At 44.2% G+C, this 13,590-nt stretch overlaps 1 protein-coding gene across 1 annotated transcript in view; it reads right to left on the bottom strand.

Annotated features, from left to right (window-relative positions):
* slc49a4 (solute carrier family 49 member 4) overlaps window positions 1-13,547 on the bottom strand; it is a 100,568-nt gene extending 87,021 nt beyond the window's left edge. The window contains exons 1-2 of the mRNA XM_033618141.2: window positions 13,138-13,547; window positions 2,559-2,652 (exon numbers count right to left, since the gene is read on the bottom strand). Of these exons, the coding sequence (XP_033474032.2) occupies window positions 2,559-2,652; window positions 13,138-13,432 (389 nt within the window). The 5' untranslated portion in view covers window positions 13,433-13,547. The remainder of the gene's footprint in view (window positions 1-2,558; window positions 2,653-13,137) is intronic.
* Between the last annotated feature and the right edge of the window lie 43 nt (window positions 13,548-13,590).

Here is a 13,590-nt window from a genome sequence, read left to right as displayed (position 1 = left end):
TGAGCGTTGAAGTCCCCCAGCAGAACAATGGAGTCCCCGGTTGGGGCACTGTCCAGCACCCGTCCCAGGGACTCCAAAAAGGGTGGGTACTCTGAACTGTTGTTCGGTGCATAAGCACAGACAACAGTCAGGACCCGTTCCCCGACCCGAAGGCGCAGGGAAGCAACCCTTTCGTCTACCGGGGTAAACCCCAACGTACAGGCAGAGAGTCTGGGGGCTATCAGAAAGCCCACCCCGGCCCTCCGCCTCTCACCCGGAGCAACTCCAGCGAAGGAGAGAGTCCAACCCCTCTCAAGGACTAGGGTTCCAGAGCCGGAACTATGTGTCGAGGTGAGGCCGACTATATCTAGCCGGTAGCGCTCAACCTCTTCCACAAGCTCCGGCTCCTTCCCCACCGGAGAGGTGACATTCCATGTCCCAAGAGCCAACTTCTGTAACCGAGGATCGGACCGCCAAGGCCCCCGCCTTGGTCTGCTGCCCAATCCACATTGCACCGAACCCTTCTGGATCCCTCTGTGGGTGGTGGGCCTGCAGGGGGACGAGCCCATGTAGCCGGTTCGGGCTGGGCCCGGCCGGACCCCATGGGCGAAGGCCCGACCACCAGGCGCTCGCCCACGGGCCCCAACCCCAGGCCTAGCTCCAGGGCGGGGCCCCGGTAACCCTCCGGGCCGGGTACACGTGTCCTTGTTTGTATCTATCATGAAGGGTCTTTTGTGTACGTCTATTGGAAAATGTCTTTTTAGGCCAAATGATATCCCGTGATATCAGCTGTAGTTACAGGGTTTGGCCACTTTGTCAAACTGGCTTCAAAGTCCAGTGTACTTCCTGGGGGCGTGGTCTCTACTCAGAGGAAAATTGAACAGGATCTTGGATCATTTTCTGTCATCTTAACTCACATTCAACATGTTAAGACGACCAAATTTAACTTATTAATATGCATGTCAAAATAGACGTTTAGAGTCCTTCAGTGTTCCATGGAGATGCCCCTTCTTCGGAGTCAGTCAAAAAGCCATCCACCCCCTCAAGCGGGTAGCGGAGACATCTAGCTGACCACAGCCAACCCCTCTTCTTCCCCTGAAACAAGCGTGTGTGTTGCAGACTCTCCTCCCCTCTGTCTGCAGGAGACCAGAGAGACAGGTGTCTTTAAAAGTCTCTGTGTGTTCAGCTCTCAGTACGTCTGTAGCTTCTGACTGAATCTCTGTGGTTTGGAGTTTAGTTTCTCTCCTGCGTCCTGATTGTACTTTAGATCTCTGATTTATTTCACTGTTTCATGTTCACGGTCAGCTGTATCAGAAGTTGTGTGAAGTTTCTGCTCGAAAACTCAACACTTCCTCATTTTGCTGCTTCACAATAAAAGTTTTTACATTACAAAATAACAGGAGACTTTTATTGTGAAGAATCTACAGGAAATGAAATGTGTTTATCACTGAATTAGCAGAACTTTGTCAGCAGCTTTTCTTCAATAAAGACAAGTCTGATAATACGGCAGGGAGGAAGCGTGAAATCAGAAACAGCCACAGTGAGATGATGATGATGATGATGATGAAGAGTTGCAGACAAACAGCTCACCTCCAACAGGTAAACTTCTTTTATCTGCTGCACCAGTTACAGGGACTTTAGCCGTGGATCAGCACGCTGCTTTTAAACCTCATCACTCAAGATGAGCCGTCATCAGTTACAGACACACCTTCAACACGTAGACCTGTTGTCATGGAGACACAAATCCCTGCTGTGCTGGGCTGACAGGCCAAAACCATAGACTAAAAATATGGACATAGTCACCGTGACGTCACCCACTGGTTTCTGAGTAGCGGGTTGAAGCTCAAAGTAGTTGCCTCTGGCTGTCGCCATCTTGGCAGCGCAAATATCTGCAAAACTAGTGACGTTGCCTCAGCTGTGCTTTGTGTTTGGTGTTAATTTGTAAACATGCTACACTAGGATGGTGACCATGTTACCTTCCACTGTTAGAGAGCAGCATATTAGTACTGTCAGTGTGAGTGTGTTATCTTCAATATCTATTACTCTGCAAAACATTTCTCAATTCATCAATTAGTCCTTTTGTCTGTAAAATGTCAGAAAATAATAAAAGATTCTTGTTCTAGTTTGTGTGACATGTTCAAACGTCATATTTTATCCAGCTGTAACAGTTCAAAGCCCCAAAATATTCAGTTTATCATTAATTATGACAAAGACGAAGCTAAAACCAGTGAATGATTGATATTTCTGCTCATAAAATGTCTGAAACGGTTTATCAAATATCAAAATAACTGATTAATTTTCTGTCGTTGGGCTCAATTCATCACTCTAACCCATCAGACGAGGAGAGATCGTTTGGCGAGCAGCTCTTTTTATCCATAAAGTGACGTACAGAAGTATTCCTGGCAGTTGGTTAGAAAAGTTTGCCTAATATATCAAATTATGGAAATGATGAGAGGCTTATGACTGCACTGAGGATCACGAGTCACTTCCTGCCTCCTGTCCAAAACCTTTCAGAGAGTCATCAGCACACTTGGCCCCTTGAACCATCAGCTGCCATAATGTTGACAGAGGAGTCTTACCATCGTCTGAGAGGCTGTTCTGTCAGTGGGATGCTCCTCAGAGCCGCTCCGAGCAGCATGAAGAGCGCCGAGAGGAGGAGGGACGCCCGCAAACCTGGAGGACACACGAGAGGGGGATGGAGGGGAGGAAGAGAGGAAAATTAGGTAGGCAGAGAAGAAGGGAGGATAAGACCATATCAGGAAGCTTTCTACCAGTCAAAAGTAATATTAACACTTCCAAAGAAGGACTGGCACTGATGATTGTTTCATTGATTAATATATTATTTGTTTTATATTTAGTTTAATGAACGTATTTTTTATCAAAGCAGAAGGTTTCAGCTTCGAATTACTTGTTTTGCCAACAAACAAAAACCCAAATATGTTCAATTTAAAATTATATAAACTAACTAGAGACCATCTTGTGACGGGATCATGAAACATTTTGTTGATGGAAGTTTGTGTAAAAAGTCTCCTCTTAGAACATAACTCAAATAAAGGAGAGATTCAACGTCCAGTAAATATCATAAATAAGCAAACGTACATGGTCTGATAGCCGTCAACTTTTATATCACAGTACACCTTAAAACCGGTACAACACTGCAACCCTATCCACAACTTAAAACAAATGTGAATCAGGGGCGTAGAGTGGAGAACAATGGCTCCTTCCCTGCTTCCTACTCCCTACTTTTGGCCTCCTTGCTCGGACCACATCCATCTTTAATCTCGACCTTTATTTTAATCTCAACTACACACCTGTAAAGATTTGTGAGCCAGGGGTGTAAAGTGAGGGGGCTGATGGAGAGCTGCAGGAATGGTTTTTGTACGCCAAAGTTAGCATCACCCTGTTTCCCTCAACAAAAAGCCAACAGGAGTTTTTCCATTGGATTTTGGATTATTGCAGAAATTAAGCTCTGTGGCAAACTAATAGCCCTTTTGTCAAAGTTTTCGGCGAATGTTGGGCCGTTTTGCCGGCAAGCTGCGAGAGTTTAGACACACAGAGCTGGATTGGCGAGTTGATCCGAGGTGCCCAATTTTCCGCCTCGTAGGGTAGACATATTGGTGGAACCCTTTTAGTTTAAACAGACCGAGGCGGCCTTCTGCAACAGGAGGAGCTGTTGAAGACTTGTGGGAGGGGCTGTTGATGACGCCGCACGTGCGAGCCACTGGCGGTGGATAAACAGGAAACAGCTGATAGCAGGAATTAGCGAGCAGCTAGTAGCAAGAGGGAAACACAAACCTGACAGACACTGAGAGAATCGCTGAAGGACTGACCAGCCGCGGCTTCCCTCCCACGTCACTGTTTACGTCACACGCTGAGCTACACGTTTTGTTACTTGCTCACGCCCCCCATTGCCCCGAAAAAGGCACATTCTGTATAAACAAAAGTAGGTAGGCGGCATTTTGCTGCACTCCCCGATTTTGTTTTTATACTGCCAATGCTGAAAAAAGACTGATTGGGCTTTCCTGCAAATTGACACAACTCCTGTCTAAAAAGGGCTACAGATGATCACATTTTTGTTCAGTAAGATAATGTTCACAAATGAACACTAAGTGTTGTTATGTTGCCCTGATGTGTATCAGTGACAGTCGGGTGGATTGGATCAGGTTTGATGTACTCAGCTGGAATTCCCAAAGTACGATCAAAAACAACAACAAAACACAGTTTAGTTTACGGGAGCTCTCAGCCGCTACGTCTGAGCCCACCGCCATCTTGTCTGAAAAACGTAGGAATCTGCAGAAGTAAAAAGTTAACGTTAGGCAATAATCAAACTCCATCACAGTCGTGACTGTAAAGCTGTGTTTGGCTCCATGACCATCTGTGGTCTCATTTAGCCACCTGTCAGCAACCAACAGCCTTTTCAACGATAAATCATTTCTTCATCAAGGTTTTATTGTTTTAGTTTTTTAAAAACTGTTTTCAAGATGTTGATTCGGCTGTTTGATCATTCTGGAGGATGTAGTGTGTAGAGATGTTAGACTGTTTAATACAAGAGGTCTACCTAGGTGTACCTAATAAACTGGCAGCTTAGTGAAAGTGGTATATATAACTCTACATGTGAAAAAAAGACAACAGGAATCCCTACATTCCAGTTTTAATCTGGCCTGTGTGACGGTGATTTGTTGGGACAAAGCTCCTCTCTATAAACTCTAGAGTCTCAGTTTCGGCCACATGACGTCCATTAGAGGAAACTCTCTCCACTTCCCTTTTTCCTCTCTGTCCATGTCAGCTAAGCTTTGACTCACACCAGTTTCACCAGACTGGGGTGGTACGCATCTCATTGATCCCCGACTGGAGATACACGTCACAACATGCCAATACTGCCTCATGGTGCGTGCTAAGAGTGTGTGTCAGTCTGTCCATCGTCTCCACGCTGTGTCCTGCTGCATCACATGTTGACACGTGTCACCAACAAGACTTTTAATTGACAGAATATCAGTTTTCTGTCAGCTGTTTCCTTCTTTTCAAATCAAGACCAGTTTAAACTTCAGTCGGAGCTGAATCAGAGAAACTTTTATTCCTTTGTTAGTTTGATTTAGAGAAGATGATCGTCACATGATGACGCTGATATAATCACTGCCTTTTGTTAACACTATCAGAGACAGCAGGGAGCTGGTTGTGCTACATTTAGGTTTCACAGGTGTCTCTGTAGGGTCACACAGGGGTCAGCAACATACCGCTTTTCATTCATCACTGATGAAGGCCGAAAGAGATTCTTAAATTCTCCAAATAGTAAAGTGTGCAGCCTTTACACTGAATAAAAAAACTGTCTTAACATTTCATCAACTAACATGTGGTTCGTCAGTGTGCGTCCTGGTGCCTGCTCCTCTAAATGTAGCCAAACCTCAACATCTGTGGCTGGTCTGAGTCTCCCTGGTTAAACTAGTGATAAATTCTGAATCCAAAATTGGGAAATAAATGAGAATTTAATGGTGCGTGGACAGATTAATGTGCTCTCACCAGCACCACTGCAAAGTTAAAGAGCCAAATAATCATACGAAGCCACAACAGAGTGGCCACGCTGTGTTAAAACATATTAATAAATGCTCATTTAGACCTGTTGGTTAATTCAGACTTAAACTCTGTTACCTTCATTATAAGGCTCAAGTATGTCTTAGTGGCTCCAGGCATCTTTTCTCTCTCTTTCTGTTTTGTCTAAAATGTCTCTTTTAATAAAGGTTGCAGACCCCTGGGTTGGTTAATTAGAAGAGATAACAGATTAACAGATTTTTAAATGCTTTAGATGTTCCTCTGTATAACTGCCTGAGGCAGCGGAGGCCTGCAGGGGTCAGGGAGGTGTCCTTGGATGAGGCACAGAACACCCAACAGGCTGATCCAGTTCAGGAGACTTTAGCTGTTTGCAGCAGCTCTCACGGTGAATGTAGAAACAATGTCAGGGTTGACAAAAACATATTTGTCTCAGCAAACATTACTAGTATTGAAACAATTAGTTAAGGAGTCAGGTTGCAGACATCAATTTGGTCTGTTCAGGTCATTAATCAGGCAACAATAGCAAACTTTCTGTTGTCGTGTGAGAATTGGATACTTTATCTTTTATTTTAACACATTAATTCATAATTTTGTTTGTTTGGGGGCAAAATGAGCTTTTTTGATAGTAAAGGTTACTGACCCCTGTAATGAGGCATCACCTACATTATCATGCACACTAACAGCCCCATGTTAGCGCCAACATTTTGTGGAGGTGGAGCTCAAGTCAAGAAAAAGGGCAGACTCCTTATCTCACTATATAATCTGTGTCTGCGTCTCTGTTCCACGTTTGTCTCCTCACTGACTTGGTCAATCCATGTGAAATTTGGCACAGTGGTAGAGGGTCATGGGAGGATGCCAATGAAGCAATATTACATCAATTGGCCAAAGGGGGGCGCTATAGCAACCCACTGAAATGTCAAACTTTGAATGGGCATATCTCATGCCCCGTATGTCGTAGAGACATGAAACTTTGCACAGAGATGCCTCTCCTCATGAGGAACACATTTGCCTCAAGAACCCATAACTTCCGCTTATATAGATTTTCCGCCATTTTGAATTTTTTGAAAAACACTTCAAATGGATCTCTTCCTAGGAAGTTTGAGCGATCTGCATGAAACTGGGTGAACATAATCTAGGGACCAATATCTAAAGTTCCCTCTTGGCAAAAGTTGGAAAACTTACTAAAACTGAGCTTCTATAAGGCAATGACTTTAACTATCTGCCTTTCAACGTGCTACCTCAACTACTAATGTACAGTTTTAGCCCACTAACTATCCCACTATTGGCAATGGTACTACTGTACTTTCAATGAAGCAATCGTACTGTCAAATTCACAAACACTCTGTCTGAATACATTGCTCTTCTTAATGGGTTCAGTTGACTATTCAATCTGCAATTTCCTATGACCTGTATCCCAAACACACACCATGTGAAACTGCACGTGGGTATGGACTAGTTATTATGAATAAGAAAATTAAGTTAGATACAGCAGCACAAATTTTACTTTTTACAGTCTCAAAGAATTAAAACCTGAACACAACACGCTTTTAACTGAGAACTGATGCCGAGGACCAAACGCAAAATAAAATATAAAATAAGAAAAAGAAATGAGAAAAAAAAAACGTCTTGCAAAATGGCACCTATGTAGTCAGAGGCCTAAAAGGGCAGTTGCCTGAGCAGCACCTGGGTCTGTTTGTGCACGTGCCTGCATGCTTATATTCCATTATTCTGAATATGCAGATGCAGGTCATGTAAACAGCATATTCTGTTCAGATATTCTGCATCAAGCCTTTTTGGTTATTCAGGTTCCAAAATATTTTCATGGACAAAGATTCAAAACTTTTCCAGCACTTTTCAGGAACCCATTTTGCTCATTTCTTCCCTTACCCCACTTGTCCAGCATTTTTCAAACATGTCAGATTGAAACTCTATTTAAACATAATGTCAGCTGGGTGGCGTACATGGAGGGAGAGGCAGAGTGCAAGAAGGGAATGAAGAAACATACGTGATGGTACACAAAACTTTGTCACACATCGACTTCTATTAGAGCCACATTACGTCGTCAGCTACAGAAAATAAATTCACCTTTATGTTACATTAAGGTTATAATGGAAGGGTACTGTAATGACTGCATTACAAACAACAAGATTTCATGACTTTTCCAGAACTTTCCATGACTTTTCCAGGCCTGGAAAATGTGACTGTGAAATTACGTGACTTTTACAGGTTTTTCCATGACCGTGGGAACACTGTTAACAGCATTATTTGGACATGTATACAGCACATTCATAATATGACTCTCAGTTGGGGTTTTTTACCACAGTTTGGGACATACAGCCTCTTATCTGTTTATGGTCTGCTCTGTCCGTTGTCATGGATACGTTGCACACAAAAAGCTTGCAAGGCTGATATAGATAAGCTTAGAGATGCATGTCCAAAGAGAAACACACATTTCTGGGCAGAAGAAGAAACACAACTACTTAACCAACATTGTGAAAGACTTGGATATCAGCAGGTGTTTGGAAATGTGCAAATGTCTCAACAGCGAACATTTCAAGAAGGTGGAAGAGGTCATGAAAGAGGAAGGCTGAGTTCATTCAGTTAAACCAGTGAAAACTTTGACATAATCTTATTTTGATGCAAACAAGCAAAACGACAGGCGACTCCAGCTGTTCCACTTTCCTATATTTTGATGTGATGAACAATGTTATGGCACATAAATCAGAGTATGCACAGCTGCATGTGAACAGAAATATTAGTCAAACGTCTGTGTTCTGTAGCCATGTGGGGCGGCAGTGGCTCAGTACATAGGGACTTGGGTTGGGAACCAGAGGGTCACCAGTTAAAGTCCCAAATATGAAGCGTGGACTGTTGGCTGGAGAGGTGCCAGGTCGCCCAACTGCTCAGAGTGCCTGTCCAAGGCAGGCACCTCGCTTTGGGAATCACAATAATATCGTCACGTCACCGGTATTGACTTATATCGCAATGACTGAATATTACAGACACTGAACAGTATTTCATGTCTCCATCTGCTGGTGGGCCGTCACCATCAGAGTCTGTGTGTATAATATGATGTTAACTCACTACAGAAGAGACTTGATGATGATCACTGACACTAGGTGGAAAATAAGTGGATATATATCGGCACTGATTATCGGCCAAATGAGTTGTTACATATCAGCATGTCAGCAAAAAGTCCAACATCGTGCATCCCTTCCCTTGCTCTGATATCTTTCCCTTTAATGTATGTATAGGTCCTGTTCGTGCGTGTGTGTGTGTGCACTGAAAAAACTGAATTTCCCCTCAGGCATTAATAAACGTGGTCACTCAAACATGGACCTGTTTCTTTCTTGTGCTCTTACTCAGCTGTTGCTCAGAGGAGTCTCCGTCTCTTTCTGGTCAAACCACTGTTCAGAGTTTTGTTCTCTGTGTACAAACAAACCTTTCACATGAAATATTTATAAAGATGACTTTCTGCAACCTAAAAGCATCAAAGACCATTTAAAAAATAAAACGCAGTCCTCTCAGCGGTCTGACTGGACCGAGTTTTTGTGGCAGGAGATTTTAAACTTTCAAACAGCAGTGTGTATTTCAGAGACGCCCTGGAGGCCGGCTGCTGCAAGCAGGACTTACAAGCTTTACAACTTCACACTTAAATGTGTGGATCAGCTCTCTGACACATTCTGCAACATCAGCATACGCCTGTCACACCCTGAGCACATCATGTAGACTCACTACGCCATGACTGCACCACATATGACCTGATCTTAAGACTCTACTGCACGGAAACTTCTGTGTTGTTGATTATCAACAGTCTCTGCCTTTGGGGAGCGTTTCCCCCTCTGGCAGGTTAGACTGACAGCTTGTGTTGTACACAGACAACAGTGGAGCGTGTTGCAGCCTCAGCAGGTCATGTAGGGCCCTTTATAACAAGGTCACAGCATTGTTTAACACAATTTGTGAGAGCTGCTCTGACCTGAGATGTGACTCTGAGGCAGAATCAGCTGTGAGCATAAAGTTGAGCATTAACTTTACAGATGTGACGGGATTATTTTACTTTACAGAGTCAGTGAGGCGTATATAACACTCACTGAGGGCAGCAGATATGATGTGACACACTTTGTTTTGACCCTCTGACACCTGAGAAAACTGGATTGATTTCTTGTAGAAACATGGGGAGACGGCAGCGAGCAATGAAAGAAGGAATGACCCAAAAAGTTTGAAAGAAATTAGTTAAAAAATAAAGTTAAAAACAAACAAACAAGGAAATGACCTGGAATTCAGTAACAGAATTTTAAAGTGTAATAATAATAATTATAATAATATTTTTTCAAGCTTTTTTCTTTTTCCCCCAATTTTTTAAAAAAATATTTTTCTAATTTTTTTGCAATTTGTGGGACATTTCTTACCATGTATCTCACTGCCTTTCCCCCCGTGTTTTTGACAGAGCTCAGGGTTCAAAGGTGTACATACTTGTAAAAGGCGTCTGTAAACAGCACGAGAACAGTGACGTCACTCCAGGTTTCAAAGGGTTAAACACGGCAAACACAACCCCAAACACCACTGAATGCTGGTGATTCAGGATCACAAGATAAGTTGAGTAACTCCCTGGCATGATATAACTTGTGGTCTTTAATTCTTGAGCTGCCTGGAGACGCTGATGTTGTCACTGTGTTGTTACTGTTGTTGTCACCTGACAGTGCGGCCGCAGTAATCACTACGTGTCAGTCAGGTGATGCAAAGGAACTGGTTAGGTAAAGCATCGTCTGAGTCAGTGGCTCAAGTCAAGAGCTCTTCAGCGGCACGGCACAGAATGTTCTGAGGCTTTAAGACTATTGTGATTTTGAACCATGTTGAGAGGGAGAAGTCTTAAAAGCCCTCAGAACATCAGCACTTTGAACTCCCACATGAGTTCAACTCTGGTGCTGCGGACACTGGAAATCCCTTCGGCACAAAGTGATGCTCATTTCAGAAACTGATGTTACTGCCAATGTTTTGTCAATTCAGGGCAGTCGCCAGGAGAAAATGTTAACGTACGTGTCTGCAAACCACAAATATGTTACAGCTGTACGTTTCACACGTATCATGTCAACATTACTAAAGTGACTCAGTATATGAGCTGACTTTAATGAGTCACCTCAGCACCTGCCAAGCTGCAGAGAACTGTGACAGACCAACACACAACACAAATAATTGTTATAAACAACACGTTACTGTTTCCAGCAGGTTTTAAGGCACTAAAGTGTTTTTTTTTCAACCAAGAAGAGGTTTTTCATGTCGACCACTGAACTTAGCAGTGTCTGTTTGTTTTGGACAGTTAGAGACTTCTACAGACATTTACGCCCCCGGTGAAAACCTTCTGGACATCTGGATCAGAAATTAGGTGAGCACACGTTACACTGCAGCTGTGTGTCATCGCAGTGTGTGCAGATGAACGGTGTTTGGCTTCCCCTCCTCGCCAGCATCCGGACGGCAGGGATCTCCAGGCAAAGCCAAACACCGTTCATCTGCACACACAAGCCCTTTTTAGATAGGAATTGTGTGGCAGTATAAAAACAAAATCAGGGAGTGCAGCAAAATGCTGCCTACCTACTTTTGTTTATACAGAATGTGCCTTTTTCGGGGCAATGGGGGGCGTGAGCAAGTAACAAAACGTGTAGCTCAGCGTGTGACGTAAACAGTGACGTGGGAGGGAAGCCGCGGCTGGTCAGTCCTTCGGTGATTCTCTCGTAAGTCGGCCCGTCCTTCACCGTCCCCGTCATCTGACGGTTAATGGCCTCTTCGTTTGCGAGGACAAGGAGGGCGCGCAATTCCTTGTCTCCCCAGTTGCTCATCTTTACAGTGTCTGTCAGGGTTGTGTTTCCCTCTTGCTACTAGCTGCTCGCTAATTCCTGCTGTCAGCTGTTTCCTGTTTATCCATCGCCAGTGGCTCGCACGTGCGGCGTCATCAACAGCTCCTCCCACAAGTCATCAACAGCTCCTCCCACAAGTCATCAACAGCTCCTCCTGTTGCAGAAGGCCGCCTCGGTCTGTTTAAACCAAAAGGGTTCCACCAATATGTCTACCCTACGAGGTGGAAAATTGGGCACCTTGGATCAACTCGCCAATCCAGCTCTGTGTGTCTAAACGCTCACAGCTTGCTGGCAAAACGGCCCAACATTCACTGAAAACCTGGCAGTGTAAAAGGGGCTACTGTGATGCCACACAGCTGGTTCAACATCAGCAGAGTTCCTCTGCTTCCCTTCACTGGTTCCTGTGCAGCAGGTCGATATTTACTCAGTGTTTTAATCATTAAAAAGCAGCATGTGTATACATTCAGTGACATACGTCATGAAGCGAAGGAGAGAATCTGTTGTGTGGAGGTATTTCACACTATTTCAACTGCTGTTGCACTATTGTTTATTTTTGTTAAAAATAAATAGTTTGTCGTTGCATTAATCTGTTTCATCTTGTTTCATTTTACCTTAATAAAGAACTGTGTAGTCATCAATGCCTGATGCCTCTAGTCTTTTCTGTTCTACATGTAAAGGTATATAGCTTTTTAGGTCAACCATGGTATTGGATCGGTATCAGGTATCGGCTGATACTCAAAGCCACAGCATCGGGATCGGTATCGAAACTGAAAAAGCTGGATCGGTGCATCTCTATTCCAACCTCTCCAGGTAACGAGTATCATTATTACATGATGTGTCCCAGGCACAACATTTAGCTCCAAATCCCCAAACCCGCCTGGAAATGTATGAAATATGAAACAACTGCATCAGAGTCAATGGAGCACAGCTGTGTTGTTGTCGGACGCTGGTCTGAGCGCCTGATGCTACGCTATGATGGTCAGTCTGCATCTGTGGGCGGGACTTAGTGAAAGGTCATTTCTAATTAGGGGAAGTTTCAGCTGGTTGCAATTTGCAGTCCTCACCACTAGATGCCATTAAACCCCATAAATGTTACCAACCGGACCATTAATGGCTCAAAATTACTACACACACACGACAAATATTCAAATAATTAAAAAATCAAAAGCAACAAATGATCACGTTTGTGAAGTTGGGACGGTGCCACTGTGTTTTCCATAAAATATGACTTTAACATTTATCAAAGCAGCTGCCAATCAATCTTCTGCAAATCTGTTCATTAATTAATTGGACAGATTATTTCAGTTGCACTTAAACACACTGTAGGGTAGTTTCATTTGGAGCCAATCACATTATATCTTATTAGATATCTTTATGTCCGTAAGACAGAGAGCTGCCTCAGTTAATGTTGACCTACATTCCATCACTGATGACACTGTTCAAGTGTGTGAGCCTTCCTGAGGTCACCATGTTTGACACCAGCTGTTCAAACACATTAAGGTGACATGAACAGGGCCCACATCTTGTGCTGTGATTAAATATCTCTGCTCAGGCTGAGACAACAGAACACTGAGTGACACCGGACATGACTGATGTGATAAGAGACAACACTTCTCTGTGAGAGCTTCAGCCATCACATGTCGATGTACCGTGTGTTTGAGACCTGACAGAGGCCGACAGTGTCTCTGAGGAGAGCAGCGGGTGACACAAGCATCATCATGTCAGATAGGACACGGTGTACCAAAGAAGAAGAGCTCACCTTTCTTATCCATTAACCACATGAACAGCAGCCACGGCACGAAGCCCACCGGGCCCCACAGCACCAGAACCGCGATGTCCGACTTGGTGAAGCCGAAGGCGTGGACGGCCGAGTTCTGGATGGGGCCCCAGAAGTTCCACACCATCCCCTGCATGAGTCCCAGCAGGGAGAACAGGGTCAGAACCAGCCATCTTCTCCCGTACACCCTGCTGTTTACTGGCGGGCTGCTGGGCTCCGCGTGAGGCGGGACGAGGAGCGGCTCCCTCTCGGCCTCGGTGCTCGAGCCGGCACCCATAGCAGCTATCTGTCGGTCGGTCCTGGTAAAAGATCCGGTTCTAACGGCAAATGGACGCCTCCGTGTCGACCACACAAACAAAAACTGCCGACAGCCTCTGTTTCTGTCACCTAACTTTACTGCGCATGTCTGAACGGAAATAGTTAGCGGTAGTGGAA

This window comes from Epinephelus lanceolatus, chromosome 14 (genome assembly GCF_041903045.1).
Source record: "Epinephelus lanceolatus isolate andai-2023 chromosome 14, ASM4190304v1, whole genome shotgun sequence".
NCBI classification, from domain to species: Eukaryota; Metazoa; Chordata; class Actinopteri; order Perciformes; family Serranidae; genus Epinephelus; species Epinephelus lanceolatus.
This window is presented reverse-complemented; position numbering and strand designations above follow the sequence as displayed.